The sequence below is a fragment of the Bombina bombina genome, chromosome 3, assembly GCF_027579735.1.
Source record: "Bombina bombina isolate aBomBom1 chromosome 3, aBomBom1.pri, whole genome shotgun sequence".
Taxonomy (NCBI): domain Eukaryota; kingdom Metazoa; phylum Chordata; class Amphibia; order Anura; family Bombinatoridae; genus Bombina; species Bombina bombina.
In genome coordinates this window covers 767,970,208-767,995,622 of record NC_069501.1, presented here as the reverse complement: position 1 = coordinate 767,995,622, position 25,415 = coordinate 767,970,208, and the positions used below count along the sequence as shown (strand labels likewise).

The 25,415-nt window shown below is 40.3% G+C and overlaps 1 protein-coding gene across 3 annotated transcripts in view; it reads right to left on the bottom strand.

Moving 5' to 3' along the window:
- Window positions 1–25,415, bottom strand: part of UXS1 (UDP-glucuronate decarboxylase 1) — a 626,440-nt gene that overhangs the window by 173,966 nt on the left and 427,059 nt on the right. For all 3 annotated transcript variants that reach the window (XM_053707629.1, XM_053707627.1, XM_053707626.1), the window contains 2 exons: window positions 24,642–24,702; window positions 22,072–22,252 (listed from right to left, as the gene is read on the bottom strand). In XM_053707629.1, coding sequence (XP_053563604.1) covers window positions 22,072–22,252; window positions 24,642–24,702 — 242 coding nt within the window. The remainder of the gene's footprint in view (window positions 1–22,071; window positions 22,253–24,641; window positions 24,703–25,415) is intronic.

The window sequence follows — 25,415 nt, the reverse complement described above, 5'->3', positions numbered from 1 at the left end:
TCTGAATCATGAAAAAAAAACAATTGGGTATTGTGGAGCTTTAAACCTACAATAAGGTAAGATATTTATAATGATAAAGGTGATAATGGGTTGAAATAAAGAGTGGGCGGGGATCCTAAAAAAATATTACTAGAAACATGCTAAAAGCCCCCCAACATAAGTGAAACTCAACTACTAATGCAAATAGGAAAGGCTGCTAATAAATGTGTATTTTGTATCCCTTTAATCTTGTGAAAATGCAACTAACTAATTCAGATTGTAATGTGCTGCACTTTAACAACAATAAATCTGACCCTGAAAAGAGCAAATTGTGGCTTACGGCCATCTTCTTCTTCCGCATTCGTTAGCACCGGAAGTCCACAAATGCACATCTCTACTTTTGTCTGTTCTGCTACTGAAACTCAGCCTTATTAAAATGAGTGTTTAGTCACAATATATATCAGCCATTTAGCAAGAGTAATGATTTTGCTTCCCTAGCTAAATTCTTTCCTGAACAAGCCAACAAAAGGTATAATCTATTTAGTTACCTTGTGTACCATCTCACACTTATTGTACATTCAACATCTGCCAATGAGTCCATCATATCATGAGTATGATTTAGAGCACTGGTTTTCAAACCTGACCTCAGGCCTCCCTAACAGGACAGATTTTGAAGATATCTGAACTAGAGCACAGGTGAAACAATCAGCTGATTATTAAACATGCTTATCTTACCTGTTCTCCAAGGTAATCCAGAAACCTGGCCTGTTGGGGAGGCCTGAGGACAGGTTTGAAAAACAGTGATTTAGAGCAATGTCTTTGAGAGACAAATTTAAATCTTGGTTTTTCTTATTATTAACATTGTGTTTTTCTTGTTCTAAGGAAACATCCCCTACTCTTTGCACCCAGAATTACATATCTGACTTGGTATTAGGCGGCTCTTTCCCACATTATCATTACCTTTATTTGTAACATGTCAACATATTTTCCATTGCTACAGAGGATTCAAACTAACTAAAGACAAAGCAATACATGGTAGACTAAGGGCCAGATGGTCTAAGACGGCATGATCTAATAGATACATTTACTCTGTTAGCTTTGTATCCTGCTAAGGGGTGTAACCCACACTTCCTTATGCTATGGCAACGCACATACATAAAGTATAGTTCTCAGTGAAATAAGCATTTCAAAAGAGCACTGAATTTACACTATAAACAATTGAATCATACTCATAACAACTTGCATACACAGTATACATACAAATAGATGTTAAACCTGCTGCAAAACATGCATTTACATTTGGATTGCCAATAAAAAAAAATAAGGGAGACTTAAGAACTCCCTATCTTTCTACCTAGCACTCTCTTTTCCTCTGAGATCTCCCTTCCTCATTCCCTCTCTGCCCTTTACCCCATCTCCTTCCCCCTTAAATACATACAAAAAGGCTGATGCTACTCACATTTGATCCGGAGTTTAAGTGCACCATTTACACCTTCTTCCTTGGTGACCACTCAATCCCATTTAATGCTGTGAGAGTCTAATCTGGCTATAAATTCAGCCTTTGTTACCAACTTACTTGCAAATATGTTGTCTTCAGCCGCCCTGTACCACTACAATCCATCATCAAGCATATGGAGTGCAATGCAAACTTCTGTGTGTGACAAACCTTCAAATCGAAACAGCCTAAATGGTGTAGTCACATGTGCAACAGGATCCAATAGGTAAACCCCTGTCTTCCAAATCACAACACTCCAATCCGGGCTCACTCCAAACCAGCAAATCGCTGAATAACAATTGTAAGTTTGTGCAATTAAAATATAACCTTTACTGGGTCAAATTAAAAAATTGGCACAATATCGACAAACAGATTGCGGACAATGCAATAGTCTCAGGGCTTACGTGTTTCAGCGTGGCTGTAATCATAGCTATAATTAAAGCCATTGCCGAAACACGTAAACCCCTGATATTATCGCATTGGACACTATACTCTCTTTGTTGATATTGTGCCAACTTTTTAATTTGACCCAAGGTTATATTTTATTTGCAATTACCTCCGGCTCACAAACTTACAATTGTTATCCAGCCTATACAAGGTAATCACAGAGGTAAAAAGTATATTAATATAACAGTGATGGTTATGCGAAATTGGGGAGTAGGTTATATAGGAACTATCTATCTTTTTAAACAATAGCAATTTTCAGGTAGACTGTCACTTTAACATTAAGCAAAAGAGCTGTGTTTTTAACCTTAATAACGCTCCAGCCCCTCCCACAACTGCAGAGAGCGGAGTCTCTAGTGCCCTAATAAGTGTTCTATAACCACCCACTCTCAGAACTACACCTCTAGTCTAGCCGTACTCTGTCCTGAGTGTTATAGTTCTCAGGAACAGCCAAGAGTAACAAAGGCAGGTAGAGTGAATGTGGGATCATCATAATCATTAAAGCATCAGTGCATACAATAGATTATACATATGAATGCAAGTGTAATTACAGTTCACACAACCTCTCCAAATAGGTTTCTACTACAGTCAGCAACTAAACTCACCAACGGCCTCTTCAATTCCCTTGCACTACTGTTGCTTACTTGAGGGAACACTCAAGTCAAAATCAACTTTTATGATTCAGATAGAACATGCAGTTTTAAGACACTTTCTAATTTACTTCCATTAATAAATTTTGCACAATCTTTTTATATTCACACTTTCTGGGGAACAAGAGCCTACAGGACATGTGCACAAGCTCACAAGGTATATGTATACTAGTCGGAAAATGGGAGGAAAAACATAATTTATGTAAGAACTTACCTGATAAATTCATTTCTTTCATATTAGCAAGAGTCCATGAGCTAGTGACGTATGGGATATACATTCCTACCAGGAGGGGCAACGTTTCCCAAACCTCAAAATGCCTATAAATACACACCCACAAATCAGTTTAACGCATAGCCAAGAAGTGGGGTGATAAGAAAAAAAGTGCAAAAGCATAAAAAATAAAGATTTGGAATAATTGTGCTTTATACAAAAAAATCATAACCACCACAAAAAGTGTGGGCCTCATGGACTCTTGCTAATATGAAAGAAAGGTAAGTTCTTACATAAATTATTTTTTCTTTCATGTAATTAGCAAGAGTCCATGAGCTAGTGACGTATGGGATAATGACTACCCAAGATGTGGATCTTCCACGCAAGAGTCACTAGAGAGGGAGGGATAAAATAAAGACAGCCAATTCCGCTGAAAATAATCCACACCCAAAATAAAGTTTAAATCTTATAATGAAAAAAACTGAAATTATAAGCAGAAGAATCAAACTGAAACAGCTGCCTGAAGTACTTTTCTACCAAAAACTGCTTCAGAAGAAGAAAACACATCAAAATGGTAGAATTTAGTAAAAGTATGCAAAGAAGACCAAGTTGCTGCTTTGCAAATCTGATCGACCGAAGCTTCATTCCTAAACGCCCAGGAAGTAGAAACTGACCTAGTAGAATGAGCTGTAATCCTTTGAGGCGGAGTTTTACCCGACTCGACATAGGCATGATGAATTAAAGATTTTAACCAAGATGCCAGAGAAATGGCAGAGGCCTTCTGACCTTTCCTAGAACCGGAAAAGATAACAAATAGACTAGAAGTCTTTCGGAAATTCTTAGTAGCTTCAACATAATATTTCAAAGCTCTAACTACATCCAAAGAATGCAATGATTTCTCCTTAGAATTCTTAGGATTAGGACATAATGAAGGAACCACAATTTCTCTACTAATGTTGTTAGAATTCACAACCTTATGTAAAAATTTGAAAGAAGTTCGCAACACCGCCTTATCCTGATGAAAAATCAGAAAAGGAGACTCACAAGAAAGAGACGAAAATTCAGAAACTCTTCTAGCAGAAGAGATGGCCAAAAGAAACAAAACTTTCCAAGAAAGTAATTTAATGTCCAATGAATGCATAGGTTCAAACGGAGGAGCTTGAAGAGCCCCCAGAACCAAATTCAAACTCCAAGGAGGAGAAATTGACTTAATGACAGGTTTTATACGAACCAAAGCTTGTACAAAACAATGAATATCAGGAAGATTAGCAATCTTTCTGTGAAAAAGAACAGAAAGAGCAGAGATTTGTCCTTTCAAGGAACTTGCAGACAAACCTTTATCCAAACCATCCTGAATTCTAAAAGAATGCCAGGAAAAATGATGAGAAAGACACCAAGAAATGTAAGTCTTCCAGACTCTAAAATATATCTTCCTAGATACAGATTTACGAGCCTGTAACATAGTATTAATCACAGAGTCAGAGAAACCTCTTTGACTAAGAATCAAGCGTTCAATCTCCATACCTTTAAATTTAAGGATTTGAGATCCTGATGGAAAAAAGGACCTTGCGACAGGAGGTCTGGTCTTAACGGAATAGTCCACGGTTGGCAAGAGGCCATCCGGACAAGATCCGCATACCAAAACCTGTGAGGCCATGCTGGAGCCACCAGCAGAACAAACGAGCATTCCTTCAGAATCTTGGAGATTACTCTTGGAAGAAGAACTAGAGGCGGAAAGATATAGGCAGGATGATACTTCCAAGGAAGTGACAATGCATCCACTGCTTCCGCTTGAGGATCCCTGGATCTGGACAGATACCTGGGAAGTTTCTTGTTTAGATGAGAAGCCATCCGATCTATTTCTGGAAGTCCCCACATTTGAACAATCTGAAGAAATACCTCTGGGTGAAGAGACCATTCGCCCGGATGTAACGTTTGGCGACTGAGATAATCCGCTTCCCAATTGTCTATACCTGGGATATGAACCGCAGAAACTAGACAGGAGCTGGATTCCGCCCATACCAGTATCCGAGATACTTCTTTCATAGCCAGAGGACTGTGAGTCCCTCCTTGATGATTGATGTATGCCACAGTTGTGACATTGTCTGTCTGAAAACAAATGAACGATTCTCTCTTTAGAAGAGGCCATGACTGAAGAGCTCTGAAAATTGCACGGAGTTCCAAAACATTGATTGGTAATCTCACCTCCTGAGATTCCCAAACCCCTTGTGCTGTCAGAGACCCCCAAACAGCTCCCCAACCTGTCAGACTTGCATATGTTGAAATTACAGTCCAGGTCGGAAGAACAAAAGAAGCCCCCTGAACTAAACGATGGTGATCTCTCCACCACGTCAGAGAGTGTCGTACAATCGGTTTTAAAGATATTACTTGAGATAACTTTGCGTAATCCCTGCACCACTGGTTCAGCATACAGAGCTGAAGAGGTCGCATGTGAAAACGAGCAAAGGGGATCGCGTCCGATGCAGCAGTCATAAGACCTAGAATTTCCATGCATAAGGCTACCGAAGGGAATGATTGTGATTGAAGGTTTTGACAAGCTGTAATCAATTTTAGACGTCTCTTGTCTGTCAGAGACAGAGTCATGGACGCTGAATCTATCTGGAAACCTAAAAAGGTTACCCTTGTCTGAGGAATCAATGAACTTTTCGGTAAATTGATCCTCCAACCATGATCTTGAAAAAACAACACAAGTCGATTCGTATGAGATTCTGCTAAATGTGAAGACTGAGCAAGTACCAAGATATCGTCCAAATAAGGAAATACCACAATACCCTGTTCTCTGATTACATACAGAAGGGCACCGAGAACCTTTGTAAAAATTCTTGGAGCTGTTGCTAGGCCAAACGGCAGAGCCACAAACTGGTAATGCTTGTCTAGGAAAGAGAATCTCAGAAACTGATAGTGATCTGGATGAATCGGAATATGCAGATATGCATCCTGTAAATCTATTGTGGACATATAATGCCCTTGCTGAACAAAAGGCAGTATAGTCCTTATAGTTACCATTTTGAATGTTGGTATCCTTACATAACGATTCAATATTTTTAGATCCAGAACTGGTCTGAAGGAATTCTCCTTCTTTGGTACAATGAAGAGATTTGAATAAAACCCCAGCCCCTGTTCCAGAACTGGAACTGGCATAATTACTCCAGCCAACTCTAGATCTGAAACACATTTCAGAAATGCTTGAGCCTTCGCTAGGTTTACTGGGACACGGGAAAGAAAAAAATCTCTTTGCAGGAGGCCTTATCTTGAAGCCAATTCTGTACCCTTCTGAAACAATGTTTTGAATCCAAAGATTGTGAATTGAATTGATCCAAATTTCTTTGAAAAATCGTAATCTGCCCCCTACCAGCTTGGCTGGAATGAGGGCCGCACCTTCATGTGGACTTGGGAGCTGGCTTTGGTTTTCTAAAAGGCTTGGATTTATTCCAGACTGGAGATGGTTTCCAAACTGATACCGCTCCTGTGGGTGAAGGATCAGGCTTTTGTTCCTTATTGTGACGAAAGGAACGAAAATGATTATTAGATCTAAATTTACCTTTAGATTTTTTATCCTGTGGTAAAAAAGTTCCTTTCCCTCCAGTAACAGTTGAGATAATAGAATCCAACTGAGAACCAAATAATGTATTACCCTGGAAAGAAAGGGAAAGCAAAGTTGACTTAGAAGACATATCAGCATTCCAAGTTTTAAGCCATAAAGCTCTTCTAGCTAAAATAGCTAGAGACATATACCTGACATCAACCCTAATGATATCAAAGATAGCATCACAAATAAAATTATTAGCATGTTGAAAAAGATTAACAATGCTATGAGAATTATGATCTGTTACTTGTTGCGCTAAAGCTTCTAACCAAAAAGTTGAAGCTGCAGCAACATCCGCTAAAGATATAGCAGGTCTAAGAAGATTACCTGAACATAAGTAAGCTTTTCTTAGAAAGGATTCAATCTTCCTATCTAAAGGATCCTTAAAGGAAGTACTATCTGCCGTAGGAATAGTAGTACGTTTAGCAAGAGTAGAGACAGCCCCATCAACTTTAGGGATTTTGTCCCAAAATTCTAATCTGTCAGATGGCACAGGATATAATTGCTTAAAACGTTTAGAAGGAGTAAATGAATTACCCAAATTATTCCATTCCCTGGAGATTACTTCAGAAATGGCATCAGGGACAGGAAAAACTTCTGGAATAACTACAGGAGATTTAAAAACCTTATTTAAACGTTTAGATTTAGTATCAAGAGGACCAGAATCCTCTATTTCTAATGCAATTAAGACTTCTTTAAGTAAAGAACGAATAAATTCCATTTTGAATAAATATGAAGATTTATCAGCATCAACCTCTGAGACAGAATCCTCTGAACCAGAGGAACCATTATCAGAATCAGAATGATGATGTTCATTTAAAAATTAATCTGAAAAATGAGAAGTTTTAAAAGACCTTTTACGTTTACTAGAAGGAGGAATAACAGACATAGCCTTCTTAATGGATTTAGAAACAAAATCTCTTATGTTAACAGGAACACTCTGAGTATTAGATGTTGATGGAACAGCAACAGGTAATGTAACATTACTAAAGGAAATATTATCTGCATTAACAAGTTTGTCATGACATTCATTACAAACAACAACTGGAGGAATAGATACCACAAGTTTACAGCAGATACACTTAACTTTGGTAGATCCAGCACCAGGCAGCGTTTTTCCAGAAGTATCTTCTGACTCAGTGTCAATCTGGGACATCTTGCAATATGTAATAGAAAAAACAACATATAAAGCAAAATTGATCAAATTCCTTAAATGACAGTTTCAGGAATGGGAAAAAATGCCAGTGAACAAGCTTCTAGCAACCAGAAGCAATAAATAATGACTTAAATAATGTGGAGACAATAGTGACGCCCATATTTTTTAGCGCCAAAAAAGACGCCCACATTATTTGGCGCCTAAATGCTTTTGGCGCCAAAAATGACGCTGTATCCGGAACGCCGACACTTTTGGAGCAAAAAAAGTCAAAAAATGACGCAACTTCCGGCGACACGTATGACGCCGGAAACAGAATTTTTTTTTTTTGGCGCCAAAAATGACGCAATAAAATGAAGCATTTTCAGCCCCCGCGAGCCTAACAGCCCACAGGGGAAAAAAGTCACATTTTAAGGTAAGAAAAAAATGATTTATTCATATGCATTATCCCAAATATGAAACTGACTGTCTGAAATAAGGAACGTTGAACATCCTGAGTCAAGGCAAATAAATGTTTGAATACATATATTTAGAACTTTATATAAAAGTGCACAACCATAGCTTAGAGTGTCACAGAAAAAAAGACTTACTTACCCCAGGACACTCATCTACATGTAGCAGAAAGCCAAACCAGTACTGAAACGAGAATCAGTAGAGGTAATGGTATATATAAGAGTATATCGTCGATCTGAAAAGGGAGGTAAGAGATGAATCTCTACGACCGATAACAGAGAACCTATGAAATAGACCCCGTAGAAGGAGATCATTGAATTCAAATAGGCAATACTCTCCTCACATCCCTCTGACATTCACTGCACGCTGAGAAGAAAACCGGGCTCCAACCTGCTGCGGAGCGCATATCAACGTAGAATCTAGCACAAACTTACTTCACCACCTTCATAGGAGGCAAAGTTTGTAAAACTGATTTGTGGGTATGGTGAGGGGTGTATTTAAAGGCATTTTGAGGTTTGGGAAACTTTGCCCCTCCTGGTAGGAATGTATATCCCATACGTCACTAGCTCATGGACTCTTGCTAATTACATGAAAGAAATACATTTGTCAGAAAAAAATCTACAGCTTAATTGAAATTCAGAGTAGTTGTTAAATCATTGTTTTTTAATCATGCACTTGTTAATTATGTAATTCTACTGCATTGAGTGGTCCTTTAAAGAAAATGCATCAGTGCTGGGTGCTCCCTGTCACATTCACTCTCCCCTGTGAGAATCTATATTCTACTGAACTTTATTACTTTCTATGAAGGTAAGCTCGTAACTTGCAGGGAAATTCCTGGTTCAGCCTCTTTTCTTAGACCATTCAGTAAGGTCTGCCACATGCAAGGGTCGGCATGATATTAATCACTATGCTGAGAAATTTTGGATCATCGATTTCTAAGACAGAAGGATTAGAGGGGCTCTATTCTTGTCTAGAGAGTTTACAATCTAAGGTTTAAAAATATCTGCACTTATTTCCTTTTTTTTTATAGTACCTCTTTATCAATCTGTGCGGAGTAATCCATCAGTTTTTCCATGAATAAAAATCTTTTTGTTGTGAAACCCAGAAACTATTTTATCTCTATGCTAAAGGGACAGTCTACTCCAGAATATTTATTGCTTAAAAAAAATAGATAATGCCTTTATTACCCATTCCCCAGTTTTGAATTACCAACACGGTTATATTCATATACTTTTTACCTCTGTATACCTTGTATATAAGCCTCTGCAGACTGTCCCCTTATCTCAGTTCTTTTGACAGACTTGCATTTTAGCTAATCAGTGCTGACATAAATAACTCTACAAGAGTGAGCACAATGTTATATAATGACATATATGAACTAGCACTGTCTAACTATAAAAAACTGTCAGAATGCACTGCTATAAGAGGCAGCCTTCAAGGACTTAGAAGTTAGCATATGAGTCTACCTAGGTTTAGCTTTCAACAAAGAATACCAAAAGAACAAAGCTAATTTGATGATAAAGTGGAAATTAGTTTAAAATTACATGCCCTATCTGAATCAAAAAGTTTCATTTTGACTACTGTCCCTTTAAATATATTAATACTTTATAGTGATTTCCTCACCTGAAAATCATCCACAAATTGTGAACCTACTTCCAGTCATATGCTGTCTCATGCTCATTAATGATCCATTTGCATGTATTTTATTTGTACGCAAAACTCACGTTTAAATGAACAGTTTATTACTACTTGTTATAGATAGATATATTAGAGCAGAATTGCCATAGACGCAACACTAGAAAAACATAATTTATGCTTACCTGATAAATTCCTTTCTTCTGTAGTGTGATCAGTCCACGGGTCATCATTACTTCTGGGATATTACTCCTCCCCAACAGGAAGTGCAAGAGGATTCACCCAGCAGAGCTGCATATAGCTCCTCCCCTCTACGTCACTCCCAGTCATTCGACCAAGGACCAACGAGAAAGGAAAAGCCAAGGGTGAAGTGGTGACTGGAGTATAAATTAAAAAATATTTACCTGCCTTAAAAACAGGGCGGGCCGTGGACTGATCACACTACAGAAGAAAGGAATTTATCAGGTAAGCATAAATTATGTTTTCTTCTGTTAAGTGTGATCAGTCCACGGGTCATCATTACTTCTGGGATACCAATACCAAAGCAAAAGTACACGGATGACGGGAGGGATAGGCAGGCTCTTTATACAGAAGGAACCACTGCCTGAAGAACCTTTCTCCCAAAAATAGCCTCCGATGAAGCAAAAGTGTCAAATTTGTAAAATTTGGAAAAAGTATGAAGCGAAGACCAAGTTGCAGCCTTGCAAATCTGTTCAACAGAGGCCTCATTCTTGAAGGCCCAAGTGGAAGCCACAGCTCTAGTAGAATGAGCTGTAATTCTTTCAGGAGGCTGCTGTCCAGCAGTCTCATAAGCTAAACGAATTATGCTACGAAGCCAAAAAGAAAGAGAGGTAGCGGAAGCTTTTTGACCTCTCCTCTGCCCAGAGTAAATGACAGAGAAGACGTTTGTCGAAATTCCTTAGTTGCCTGTAAGTAAAATTTTAGAGCACGGACTACATCCAGGTTGTGCAGTAGACGTTCCTTCTTTGAAGAAGGATTTGGGCATAAAGAAGGAACAACAATCTCTTGATTGATATTCCTGTTAGTAACTACCTTAGGTAAGAACCCAGGTTTAGTACGCAGGACTACCTTATCCGAATGAAAAATCAAATAAGGAGAATCACAATGTAAGGCTGATAATTCAGAGACTCTTCGAGCCGAGGAAATAGCCATTAAAAATAGAACTTTCCAAGATAACAACTTTATATCAATGGAATGAAGGGGTTCAAACGGAACGCCCTGTAAAACATTAAGAACAAGGTTTAAACTCCATGGTGGAGCAACAGTTTTAAACACAGGCTTAATCCTGGCCAAAGCCTGACAAAAAGCCTGGACGTCAGGAACTTCTGACAGACGTTTGTGTAACAGAATGGACAGAGCTGAGATCTGTCCCTTTAATGAACTAGCAGATAAACCCTTTTCTAAACCTTCTTGTAGAAAAGACAATATCCTAGGAATCCTAACCTTACTCCAAGAGTAACCTTTGGATTCACACCAATATAGGTATTTACGCCATATCTTATGGTAAATCTTTCTGGTAACAGGTTTCCTAGCCTGTATTAAGGTATCAATAACTGACTCAGAAAATCCACGTCTTGATAAAATCAAGCGTTCAATTTCCAAGCAGTCAGCTTCAGAGAAGTTAGATTTTGATGTTTGAAGGGACCCTGTATCAGAAGGTCCTGTTTCAGAGGTAGAGACCAAGGTGGACAGGATGACATGTCCACCAGGTCTGCATACCAAGTCCTGCGTGGCCACGCAGGTGCTATTAGAATCACTGATGCTCTCTCTTGTTTGATTCTGGCAATCAATCGAGGAAGCAACGGGAAGGGTGGAAACACGTAAGCCATCCTGAAGTCCCAAGGTGCTGTCAGAGCATCTATCAGGACTGCTCCTGGATCCCTGGATCTGGACCCGTAACGAGGAAGCTTGGCGTTCTGTCGAGACGCCATGAGATCTATCTCTGGTTTGCCCCAACGTCGAAGTATTTGGGCAAAGAGCTCCGGATGAAGTTCCCACTCCCCCGGATGAAAAGTCTGACGACTTAAGAAATCCGCCTCCCAGTTCTCCACTCCCGGGATGTGGATTGCTGACAGGTGGCAAGAGTGAGACTCTGCCCAGCAAATTATCTTTAATACTTCCATCATAGCTAGGGAGCTTCTTGTCCCTCCCTGATGGTTGATGTAAGCTACAGTCGTGATGTTGTCCGACTGAAACCTGATGAACCCCCGAGTTGTCAACTGGGGCCAAGCCAGGAGGGCATTGAGAACTGCTCTCAATTCCAGAATGTTTATTGGCAGGAGACTCTCCTCCTGACTCCATTGTCCCTGAGCCTTCAGAGAATTCCAGACGGCACCCCAACCTAGAAGGCTGGCGTCTGTTGTTACAATTGTCCAGTCTGGTCTGCTGAATGGCATCCCCCTGGACAGATGTGGCCGAGAAAGCCACCATAGAAGAGAATTTCTGGTCTCTCGATCCAGATTCAGAGAAGGGGATAAGTCTGAGTAATCCCCATTCCACTGACTTAGCATGCACAGTTGCAGTGGTCTGAGGTGTAAGCGTGCAAAGGGTACTATGTCCATTGCCGCTACCATTAAGCCGATTACCTCCATGCATTGAGCCACTGACGGGTGTTGAATGGAATGAAGGGTGCGGCAAGCACTTTGAAGTCTTGTTAGCCTGTCCTCTGTCAGGTAAATCTTCATTTCTACAGAATCTATAAGAGTCCCCAGGAAGGGAACTCTTGTGAGTGGAACGAGTGAACTTTTCTTTTCGTTCACCTTCCATCCATGTGACCTTAGAAATGCCAGCACTAACTCTGTATGAGACTTGGCAGTTTGAAAGCTTGAAGCTTGTATCAGAATGTCGTCTAGGTATGGAGCTACCGAGATTCCCCGCGGTCTTAGTACCGCCAGAAGAGCACCCAGAACCTTTGTGAAGATTCTTGGAGCTGTAGCCAATCCGAATGGAAGAGCCACAAACTGGTAATGCCTGTCTAGGAAGGCAAACCTTAGGTACCGATAATGATCTTTGTGAATCGGTATGTGAAGGTAAGCATCTTTTAAATCTACAGTGGTCATGTATTGACCCTCTTGGATCATAGGTAAAATTGTCCGAATAGTCTCCATCTTGAACGATGGAACTCTTAGGAATTTGTTTAGGATCTTTAAGTCCAGGATTGGTCTGAAAGTTCCCTCTTTTTTGGGAACCACAAACAGATTTGAGTAAAACCCCTGTCCCTGTTCCGATCGTGCAACTGGATGGATTACTCCCATTAACAAGAGCTCTAGTACGCAGCGTAGAAACGCCTCTTTCTTTGTCTGGATTGTTGACAATCTTGACAGATGAAATCTCTCTCTTGGAGGAGAGTATTTGAAGTCCAGAAGGTATCCCTGAGATATTATCTCTAGCGCCCAGGGATCCTGAACATCTCTTGCCCAAGCCTGGGCGAAGAGAGAAAGTCTGCCCCCCACTAGATCCGATCCCGGATCGGGGGCCCTCAATTCATGCTGTTTTAGGGGCAGCAGCAGGTTTCCTAGTCTGCTTGCCCTTGTTCCAGGACTGGTTAGGTTTCCAGCCTTGTCTGTAGCGAGCAACAGCTCCTTCCTGTTTTGGTGCAGAGGAAGTTGATGCTGCTCCTGCTTTGAAATTACGAAAGGAACGAAAATTAGACTGTCTAGTCTTGGCTTTGGCTTTGTCCTGAGACAGGGCATGGCCTTTACCTCCTGTAATGTCAGCGATAATCTCTTTCAACCCGGGCCCGAATAAGGTCTGCCCTTTGAAAGGTATATTAAGCAATTTAGACTTAGAAGTAACATCAGCTGACCAGGATTTTAGCCACAGCGCCCTGCGTGCCTGAATGGCGAATCCTGAATTCTTCGCCGTAAGTTTAGTAAGATGTACTACGGCCTCCGAAATGAATGAATTAGCTAGTTTAAGGACTCTAAGCCTGTCCGTAATGTCGTCCAGAGTAGCTGAACCAATGTTCTCTTCCAGAGACTCAATCCAGAATGCCGCTGCAGCCGTGATCGGCGCAATGCATGCAAGGGGTTGCAATATAAAACCTTGTTGAACAAACATTTTCTTAAGGTAACCCTCTAACTTTTTATCCATTGGATCTGAAAAAGCACAGCTATCCTCCACCGGGATAGTGGTACGCTTAGCTAAGGTAGAAACTGCTCCCTCCACCTTAGGGACCGTTTGCCATAAGTCCCTTGTGGTGGCGTCTATTGGAAACATTTTTCTAAATATCGGAGGGGGTGAGAACGGCACACCGGGTCTATCCCACTCCTTAGTAACAATTTCAGTAAGTCTCTTAGGTATAGGAAAAACCTCAGTACTCGTCGGTACCCGCAAAATATTTATCCAACCTACACATTTTCTCTGGTATTGCAACTGTGTTACAATCATTCAGAGCCGCTAACACCTCCCCTAGTAATACACGGAGGTTTTCCAGTTTAAATTTAAAATTTGAAATATCTGAATCCAGTCTGTTTGGATCAGAACCGTCACCCACAGAATGAAGTTCTCCGTCCTCATGTTCTGCCACCTGTGACGCAGTGTCTGACATGGCCCTAATATTATCAGCGCACTCTGTTCTCACCCCAGAGTGATCACGCTTACCTCTTAGTTCTGGTAATTTAGCCAAAACCTCAGTCATAACAGTAGCCATATCCTGTAATGTGATTTGTAATGGCCGCCCAGATGTACTCGGCGCTACAATATCACGCACCTCCCTCTGAGCGGGAGATGTAGGTACTGACACGTGAGGCGAGTTAGTCGGCATAACTCTCCCCTCGTTGTTTGGTGAAATTTGTTCAATTTGTACAGATTGACTTTTATTTAAAGTAGCATCAATACAGTTAGTACATAAATTTCTATTGGGCTCCACTTTGGCATTGCAACAAATGACACAGGTATCATCCTCTGAATCAGACATGTTTAACACACTAGCAAATAAACTTGCAACTTGGAAATACAATTCAATTAGAATAATATTAAAATGTACTGTGCCTTTAAGAAGCACAGAAGATCTATGACAGTTGAAAATTAATAAATTGAAACAGTTATAGCCTCAATCCTTGTAAACAACACAACTTTAGCAAAGGTTTAATCCCATTAGCAAAGATAACAAATTCTGAAAGCAGGAAACAAATTACAGAATAAACGTTTTTTATCTCAGTCAAACTATAATTCTCACAGCTCTGCTGAGAGAAATTACCTCCCTCAAAATAAGTTTTGAAGACCCCTGAGCTCTGTAGAGATGAACCGGATCATGCAGGGAATACAATGAGTTGCTGACTGAAATATTTGATGCATAGAAAATGCGCCAAAAAACGGCCCCTCCCCCTCACACACAGCAGTGAGGGAGAACAGAAACTGTCAGAAAAACAGATTAAGCAACTGCCAAGTGGAAAAATAGTTCCCAAACATTTATTCACACAGTACCTCAGCAAATGAAAACGATTTTACATTCCAGCAAAAACGTTAAACATAATCTCTAGTTATTAAACAGCTTTATGTATTTCTTACAGTGTAATTCTAGTGAAGTACCATTCCCCAGAATACTGAAGTGTAAAGTATACATACATGACATTATATCGGTATGGCAGGATTTTCTCATCAATTCCATTGTCAGAAAATAAAAACTGCTACATACCTCTATGCAGATTCATCTGCCCGCTGTCCCCTGATCTGAAGTTTACCTCACTCCTCAGATGGCCGAGAACAGCAATATGATCTTAACTACTCCGGCTAAAATCATAGCAAAACTCTGGTAGATTCTTCTTCAAACTCTGCCAGAGAGGTAATAACACACTCCGGTGCTATTTTAAAATAACAAACTTTTGATTGAAGATATAAAACTAAGTATAATCACCATAGTCCTCTCACACATCCTATCTAGTCGTTGGGTGCAAGAGAATGACTGGGAGTGACGTAGAGGGGAGGAGCTATATGCAGCTCTGCTGGGTGAATCCTCTTGCACTTCCTGTTGGGGAGGAGTAATATCCCAGAAGTAATGATGACCCGTGGACTGATCACACTTAACAGAAGAAATACAACCGATCTAACCAACCACTGTGTAGTATGCAGCAGGGTGAGACTTTAAGGACCATAGGAGTCAATCAGCTGAGCAAACTAGAGTTGTTAATTAGATCAGAGGAAGTTTCCGCTTGGGAAAAACAGTGCTCTGTGGGTCCGGAACAGTACTTCTGTGTGTTAACCCTGTTGCTGGGGTTAAACACATTATAGTGCAGGGTCTGTAGTCTAATGAATTAGAGCATGTATTTTTTTTACTATTAAGGCTCTTTAAGTCTGCAAAGGAAAAAAAATAACATTGCCAGAGGTAAATTAAAAGCAAAACAGGCAAAAACATAATTTATGCTTACCTGATAAATTTATTTCTCTTGTAGTGTATCCAGTCCACGGATCATCCATTACTTGTGGGATATATTCCCTTCCCAACAGGAAGTTGCAAGAGGATCACCCACAGCAGAGCTGCTATATAGCTCCACCCCTCACATGTCATATCCAGTCATTCGACCGAAACAAGACAAGAAAGGAGAAACCATAGGGTGCAGTGGTGACTGTAGTTTAATTAAAAATTTAGACCTGCCTTAAAAAGACAGGGCGGGCCGTGGACTGGATACACTACAAGAGAATAAATAAATAATTTTCTCAGGTAAGCATAAATTATGTTTTCTCTTAAGTGTATCCAGTCCACGGATCATACATTACTTGTGGGATACCAATACCAAAGCTTAAGTACACGGATGATGGGAGGGACAAGGCAGGAACTTACACGGAAGGAACCACTGCCTGTAAAACCTTTCTCCCAAAAACAGCCTCCGAAGAAGCAAAAGTGTAAAATTTGTAAAATTTTGAAAAAGTGTGAAGTGAAGACCAAGTCGCAGCCTTGCAAATCTGTTCAACATAGGCCTCATTTTTAAAGGCCCAGGTGGAAGCCACAGCTCTAGTAGAATGAGCTGTAATCCTTTCAGGGGGCTGCTGTCCAGCAGTCTCATAGGCTAAGCGTATTATGCTTCGAAGCCAAAAGGAGAGAGAGGTTGCCGAAGCTTTTTGACCTCTCCTCTGTCCAGAATAAACGACAAACAGGGCAGATGTTTGACGAAAATCTTTAGTTGCCTGCAAGTAGAACTTCAAGGCACGGACTACGTCCAGATTATGCAAAAGACGTTCCTTCTTTGAAGAAGGATTAGGGCACAATGATGGGACAACAATCTCTTGATTGATATTCCTGTTAGAAACCACCTTAGGTAAAAACCCAGGTTTAGTACGCAGAACTACCTTGTCTGAATGGAAAATCAGATGAGGAGAATCACAATGTAAGGCAGATAACTCCGAGACTCTTCGAGCTGAGGAAATAGCCATCAAAAACAGAACTTTCCAAGATAAAAGTTTAATATCAATGGAATGAAGGGGTTCAAACAGAACTCCTTGAAGAACCTTAAGAACCAAGTTTAAGCTCCACGGAGGAGCAACAGTTTTAAACACAGGCTTAATCCTAGCCAAAGCCTGACAAAAAGCCTGGACGTCTGGAACTTCTGCCAGACGCTTGTGCAAAAGAATAGACAGAGCAGAAATCTGTCCCTTTAACGAACTAGCAGATAAGCCTTTTTCCAAACCCTCTTGGAGAAAGGACAATATCCTAGGAATCCTAACCTTACTCCATGAGTAACTCTTGGATTCGCACCAATACAGGTATTTACGCCATATCTTATGGTAGATTTTCCTGGTAACAGGCTTTCGTGCCTGTATTAAGGTATCAATAACTGACTCGGAGAAGCCACGCTTTGATAGGATCAAGCGTTCAATCTCCATGCAGTCAGTCTCAGAGAAATTAGATTTGGATGATTGAAAGGACCTTGTATTAGAAGGTCTTGTCTCAGAGGTAGAGGTCCATGGTGGACAGGACGACATGTCCACTAGGTCTGCATACCAGGTCCTGCGTGGCCACGCAGGCGCTATCAGAATCACCAATGCTCTCTCCTGTTTGACCTTGGCAATCAGTCGAGGCAGCAGAGGAAATGGTGGAAACACATAAGCCATGTTGAAGAACCAAGGAGCTGCTAGAGCATCTATCAGCGTCGCTCCCGGGTCCCTGGACCTGGATCCGTAACGAGGAAGTTTGGCGTTCTGGCGAGACGCCATGAGATCCAGTTCTGGTTTGCCCCAACGATGGACCAGTTGAGCAAACACCTCCGGATGGAGTTCCCACTCCCCCGGATGAAAAGTCTGACGACTTAGAAAATCCGCCTCCCAGTTCTCCACGCCTCGGATGTGGATCGCTGACAAGTGGCAAGAGTGAGACTCTGCCCAGTGAATTATCTTGGAGACTTCTGACATCGCTAGGGAGCTCCTGGTTCCCCCTTGATGGTTGATGTAAGCCACAGTCGTGATGTTGTCCGACTGAAATCTGATGAACCTCAGTGTTGCTAACTGAGGCCAATCTAGAAGAGCATTGAATATTGCTCTTAACTCCAGAATATTTATTGGGAGGAGTTTCTCCTCCTGAGTCCACGATCCCTGAGCCTTCAGGGAATTCCAGACTGCGCCCAAGCCTAGAAGGCTGGCATCTGTTGTTACAATCGTCCAATCTGGTCTGCGAAAGGTCATACCCTTGGACAGATGGACCCGAGATAGCCACCAGAGAAGAGAATCTCTGGTCTCTTGATCCAGATTTAGTAGGGGGGACAAATCTGAGTAATCCCCATTCCACTGACCTAGCATGCACAATTGCAGCGGTCTGAGATGCAGGCGCGCAAATGGCACTATGTCCATTGCCGCTACCATTAAGCCGATTACTTCCATGCACTGAGCCACTGACGGGCGTGGAACGTAATGAAGGACAAGCATTTAAAAGTTTTGATAACCTGGCCTCCGTCATGTAAATTTTCATTTCTACAGAATCTATCAGAGTCCCTAGGAAGGAGACTCTTGTGAGTGGTGATAGAGAACTCTTTTCCACGTTCACCTTCCACCCATGCAACCTCAGAAATGCCAGAACTATCTCTGTATGAGACTTGGCAATTTGAAAGCTTGACGCCTGTATTAGGATGTCGTCTAGATACGGAGCCACCGCTATGCCTCGCGGTCTTAGAACCGCCAGAAGTGAGCCCAGAACCTTTGTAAAGATTCTCGGGGCCGTAGCCAACCCAAAGGGGAGAGCTACAAATTGGTAATGCCTGTCTAGAAAGGCAAATCTTAGGAACCGATGATGATCTTTGTGAATCGGTATGTGAAGGTAGGCATCCTTTAAGTCCACTGTGGTCATGTACTGACCCTCTTGGATCATGGGCAGGATGGTCCGAATAGTTTCCATTTTGAATGATGGAACTCTTAGGAATTTGTTTAAGATCTTTAGGTCCAAAATTGGTCTGAAGGTACCCTCTTTCTTGGGAAACAGGAACAGATTTGAATAAAATCCCTGTCCTTGTTCCGTCCGCGGAACTGGGTGGATCACCCCCATTACTAGGAGGTCTTGTACACAGCGTAGGAATGCCTCTTTCTTTATCTGGTTTTCTGATAACCTTGAAAGATGAAATCTCCCTTGAGGAGGAGAAGCCTTGAAGTCAAGAAGATATCCCTGAGATATGATCTCCAACGCCCAGGGATCCTGGACATCTCTTGCCCACGCCTGGGCGAAGAGAGAAAGTCTGCCCCCCACTAGATCCATTTCCGGATAGGGGGCCGTTCCTTCATGCTGTCTTGGGGGCAGTAGCAGGTTTTCTGGCCTGCTTGCCCTTGTTCCAGGACTGGTTAGGTTTCCAGGCCTGTCTAAAATGAGCAACAGTTCCTTCCTGTTTTGGAGCGGTGGAAGTTGATGCTGCTCCTGCCTTGAATTTTCGAAAGGCACGAAAATTAGACTGTTTGGCCTTTGATTTGGCCCTGTCCTGAGGAAGGGTATGCCCCTTACCTCCAGTAATGTCAGCAATAATTTCCTTCAAGCCGGGCCCGAATAAGGTCTGCCCCTTGAAAGGAATATTAAGTAATTTAGATTTAAAAGTCACGTCAGCTGACCAGGATTTAAGCCATAGCGCCCTCCGCACCTGGATGGCGAATCCGGAGTTCTTAGCCGTTAGTTTAGTCAAATGTACAATGGCATCAGAAACAAATGAGTTAGCTAGCTTAAGTGATTTAAGCTTGTCCATAATTTCATCCAATGGAGCTGTGTGAATGGCCTCTTCCAGAGACTCAAACCAGAATGCCGCAGCAGCAGTGACAGGCGCAATGCATGCAAGGGGCTGCAGGATAAAACCTTGTTGAACAAACATTTTCTTAAGGTAACCTTCTAATTTTTTATCCATTGGATCCGAAAAAGCACAACTATCCTCAACCGGGATAGTGGTACGCTTTGCTAAAGTAGAAACTGCTCCCTCCACCTTAGGGACCGTCTGCCATAAGTCCCGTGTAGTGGCGTCTATTGGAAACATTTTTCTAAATATAGGAGGTGGGGAAAAGGGCACACCGGGTCTATCCCACTCCTTGCTAATAATTTCTGTAAGCCTTTTAGGTATAGGGAAAACATCAGTACACACCGGCACCGCATAGTATCTATCCAGCCTACACAATTTCTCTGGAATTGCAACTGTGTTACAGTCGTTCAGAGCAGCTAAAACCTCCCCAAGCAATACACAGAGGTTCTCAAGCTTAAATTTAAAATTAGAGATCTCTGAATCAGGTTTCCCCGGATCAGATCAGTCACCCACAGAATGAAGCTCTCCATCCTCATGTTCTGCAAACTGTGACGCAGTATCAGATATGGCTTTTACAGCACCAGCGCGCTCTGCATCTCTCCTAATCCCAGAGCTATCGCGCTTGCCTCTCAAAATCTAGATAATACTTTTGACAGGGTATTATTCATGATTGTAGGCATGTCCTGTAAAGTAATTGCTATGGGCGTCTCTGATGTACTTGGCGCCATAATAGCATGCGCCCCCTGAGCGGGATGCGAAGGTACTGACACGTGAGGAGAGTTAGTCGGCATAACTTCCCCCTCGTCGTCTGGTGATAATTCTTTTATAGATAAAGACTGACCTTTATTATTTAAAGTGAAGTCAATACATTTAGTACACATATTTCTATGGGGGCTCCACACTGGCTTTCAAACATAATGAACAAGTAGATTCATCTATGTCAGACATGTTTAAACAGACTAGCAATAAGACTGGCAAGTTTGAAAAACACTTCACAAAAAGTTTACAAGCAATATAAAAAACACTACTGCGCCTTTAAGAAGCACAAAACCTGTCTCAAGTTGAAATAACAATGAACCAAAGCAGTTATACCAACCAAATTTTCACAGTAAATGTATTAAGTTAGCAGAGCATTGCACCCACTTGCAAATGGATGATTAACCCCTTAATACCCAAAACGGATAAACAATAGAGAAAAACGTTTTTTAAAACAGTCAAACACACTGTCACAGCTCTGCTGTGACTGATTACCTCCCTCAATATGACTTTTGAAGCCACTAGAGAAGTCCTGGATCATGCAGGAAGAAGCAGTAAGTCTGAATTTTTACTGCGCAAAAAAGCGCTAAAATAGGCCCCTCCCACTCATATTACAACAGTGGGAAGCCTCAGTTAACTGTTTCTATGCAGAAATTAAGCCAGCCATGTGGAAAAATTATGCCCCAATAAGTTTTATCACCAAATGTACATTAAAAAACGATTAAACATGCCAGCAAACGTTTTAAAACACATTTTTTAAAGAGTATATATCTCTATTAATAAGCCTGATACCAGTCGCTTTCACTGCATTTAAGGCTTTACTTACATTACTTCGGTATCAGCAGCATTTTCTTAGTCAATTCCATTCCTTAGAAAAATATTTTACTGCACATACCTTAGTTGCAGGAAAACCTGCACGCCATTCCCTTTCTAAAGTTACCTCACTCCTCAGAATGTGTGAGAGCAGCAAGTGGATCTTAGTTAGTTCTGCTAAGATCATAGAAAACGCAGGCAGATTCTTCTTCCAAATACTGCCTGAGAAAAAACAGCACACTCCGGTGCCATTTAAAAATAACAAACTTTTGATTGAAGAAATAAACTAAGTATATAACACCACAGTCCTCTCACGACCTCCATCTATGTTGAGGGTTGCAAGAGAATGACTGGGTATGACATGTGAGGGGTGGAGCTATATAGCAGCTCTGCTGTGGGTGATCCTCTTGCAACTTCCTGTTGGGAAGGGAATATATCCCACAAGTAATGGATGATCCGTGGACTGGATACACTTAACAAGAGAAATGAATAATTATAATACACAGTATATTTATTTTACATTGCTAATAAGAGATTTGATATAGAGTTTAACAACTTATTTTAAGAAATCTTTTAGTTTAATTGCTGTTGTTCCATCAGCATGATGAAGTCATTTTGTGTATAATTGAGCATAATCTGCTTTTCTTGTGCTTCTTACCTTCAATGTAAAGTGGCTCAACAACGTCATGGTTAATAAGTTCAAAATTCTCATGACCAATCCAGTGCTCCACATTTCTTTTCCTTCCCGTGAAGAAGTTGTCTACAACTGTAACTTCATGACCGTCCATCATTAGCTTATCAGTAAGATGAGAGCCCACAAACCCCGCTCCGCCAGTTATCTGTAAGAGGACATTTTGTTACAATTGATCATTATTATTAGGCATGTGCATTATTTCCGACTTCATTATTCGTTTGTGAAACAAAGTTAACCCTTACCTGACCGGCCCTTTTTGTCTACATCGGAACAAAGTTCAGATGTAAACAAATAAGTAAAAATTGAAATCACGCTATTGTTTATGCCATTGTGTGATTTCAATGATGGGATCGGGTCAGGGTGGAGTGACTATAACGCTAGGCACACCCTCCAGCCCGCGATCCCATTTACCAAGCCGCTGTTATGGCTTCAGGACAGCCCAACGGCTAGGAACGTTCCATGCAGTCTTAATGGCGCTAAATAATTCATACCTTCAAAATAGCAGATTCAAATAAATAGTTAAGCATTTGCCAATTTTATGCTGAAATACTCTCACTGGCAACTAAAGAAGCTGCATTGGGCACTAACATTGATTTCTTGTTTTTAATCTGTTTTACACATTTAAACACTCCCCCATGATTACATATGTATAGCAAGGAACACAGAGTGCTTATTAAAAGGGACATGAAACCCAACTGTTTTCTTTAAAAATTCAGAAAGAGCATGCAATTTTAAACAACTTTCCAATTTACTATTATTTCATTTGCTTTTTTCTCTTGTTATCCTTTGCTGAAAGGTTTATCTGAGTAAGCTCAGGAGCAGCAAAGAACCTAGTTTCTATCGACTGATTAGTGGGTGCAAATATATACCGATTGTCATTGGCTCACCCATGTCTTCAGTTAGAAGCCAGTAGTGCATCGCTGCTCCTTCAGCAAATGATACCAAGAGAATGAAGCAGATTTGATAATAGAAGTAAACTGGAAAGTTGTTTACAATTGGACTTAAATCAATAATAACTATTCCTCCTGAACTGTACATTTAATATGAAGAAAAAACACGACATGTGGGTAGAATGCTCCCTCCGGCATTCATAGTTTGCGCCTGATAAAAAGTCACATGATTTTATTGGAAGACATGGATTTCCTCTTTAAAAAAGATGGAGCATTATGCCACTTCAAGCTGAAGGTGATTACCAAATGTATAAAAGTCACCCACTTGTTTTCTCTAAACAATCTTCTTACTTAATAACAAAAAGGGGCCTGAAATTAACAGAACAGTGTGAAAAAAACATCACATTTTACTTAGATTATTGTAACAAGTGCTTTGTTCTTTTGTATGTTGCATTAAAACAAAACTAATAAAATAAATTACAATATACAATATAGTGTATTGGAAAATAAAGCTGTAAACTCATCACTCTTTGAAAAGAAAACTCTATGAAATGTTTTCTCCAATGTGGAAACTTGTCATTTGTGCAAACTTGGTCTAAAACTGCTGTTGGGAACCTTCAATGCAGCCGAAATGTATTTGTAGCCTTCCCCAGATCTGTGCCTCAACGCCATCCTGTCTCTGAGCTCTGCAGGTAGTTAATTTGACCTAATGGCTTGGTTTTTGCTTTGATATGCATTTTTAGCTGTGAGACCGACAGGCATGTGCCTTACCAAGCCATGTCCATTTAATAAATTTGCCATAGGTTGACTCCAATCAAAATGTAGAAAAATCTAAAAAAAAACATCACCTCCGCTAAAGGGGTTAAACAGACAGTAGTAATGTCGCTTGTGACCCGCAGAGCCCGCCACTGATCCATTCAGCAGCACTAGTTGCTAGTAGCACTGCTGAAGTGCCATTTCTACTGTGTATTTATCCCCTTTGCGGGAGTTGAACATAAAGAAGTTCATGGTTGTCAGTTTTAAATTTACATGCTCTAACACATTATGGTACACAACTATTATGGTACTTTAAAGTAGACTGAATCCACTGAAGCAATTGTAAAGAAAAAGTTTATACTGTTCTATTAATATGCTATCTTCTTCACACTTGTATCATCGGCTATGAGTTGTTTTACACGTCAGAATGGTTAACAAGAACACACACCGAGCTGTGCCAAATGCATCCCGTTTTGATTAAAAAAAAAAAAAAAAAAACTAACAAAAGTATAGATCGTTAACAGCCAACGCACGCACACACAGATACATAATAAGTTCACACAACCTTTGCGGTAAATAAACAAACTTTAATGCACAGTTACTATTTATGTGCTGAATTTAACAAATAAAAATAATAATAATAATTTAGTATGCACAAAGATTTAGGCTTTTGTATCCAGCTAATAGGCTTTCTATTCCTGCGTAGGAATGTTTCCCCTCTCTTCCTTACATGATACGTCTAATTGTAATATTACATTAAATCTTTTTTATTAGCTTTTATGTTTTAAACCTGCTAATCAATCCATGTATCGAACAACTGATTCTCGTTTCTGATTGAAATCATTCACAATTAAATGCATAATAAATACATACAGCAATAAGACTTACCAAGATTCTTTTTCTGTCCTTTTCAGACAAGAATTTCACAGGTGGATATTTTTGTGTAAAACTGCAATTAAAGCAAACATAGAATTGATTATTTGAGTGTAATGAGAAAGAAAGTATCGGTTTACTAATACTGTTATCTGATAGGGCTAAAACAAAGAAAATTTATATAATGTGGGTTTTTACTCCAGAAATATTCACGGTATGTTCCACTCAGCAATAGCTATACAAACAGATACAATTGGGCATTATTATTCTACATTACTGGTCTGTTTTGCAGAGCTCATTTTGGTTTAATGGCAGGGAACACAGAAACAAGCTAAAAGGTAATACAACTGAAAATGAGAATGCCTGATTATGTCTATTCTTGTTATTAAACCAGATGAAAGAGGAACAACACTTCTTTGTGTTCACCCTAGACCTGCATCTCCTAGTTTTCAATAATCAGAATATAAAAAAAATGCAAATAAACTGGATTTTATGTAAAGTAAAATGATTCATAACATTTCAAACGTTCTGGCTGAAGTTTTTCTTATAAACTATTTGTTTATGAATGAATTCTGCAGATTTTGTGGAGTAAAACATAGAAGATGATGGAAAAAAAACAAGATTTTTTTACAGTTTTGACCTACTGAATTGGAGCATTAAAGTAATATACATTTGGTCTCTGTTCCAAATACAAATAATGCATGTCATTCTTTTTAATTGGAGAGGAACCCCACACATTTTTATTTCATGATCTGGATAGAACATACAATTTTAAACAATTTTCCAATT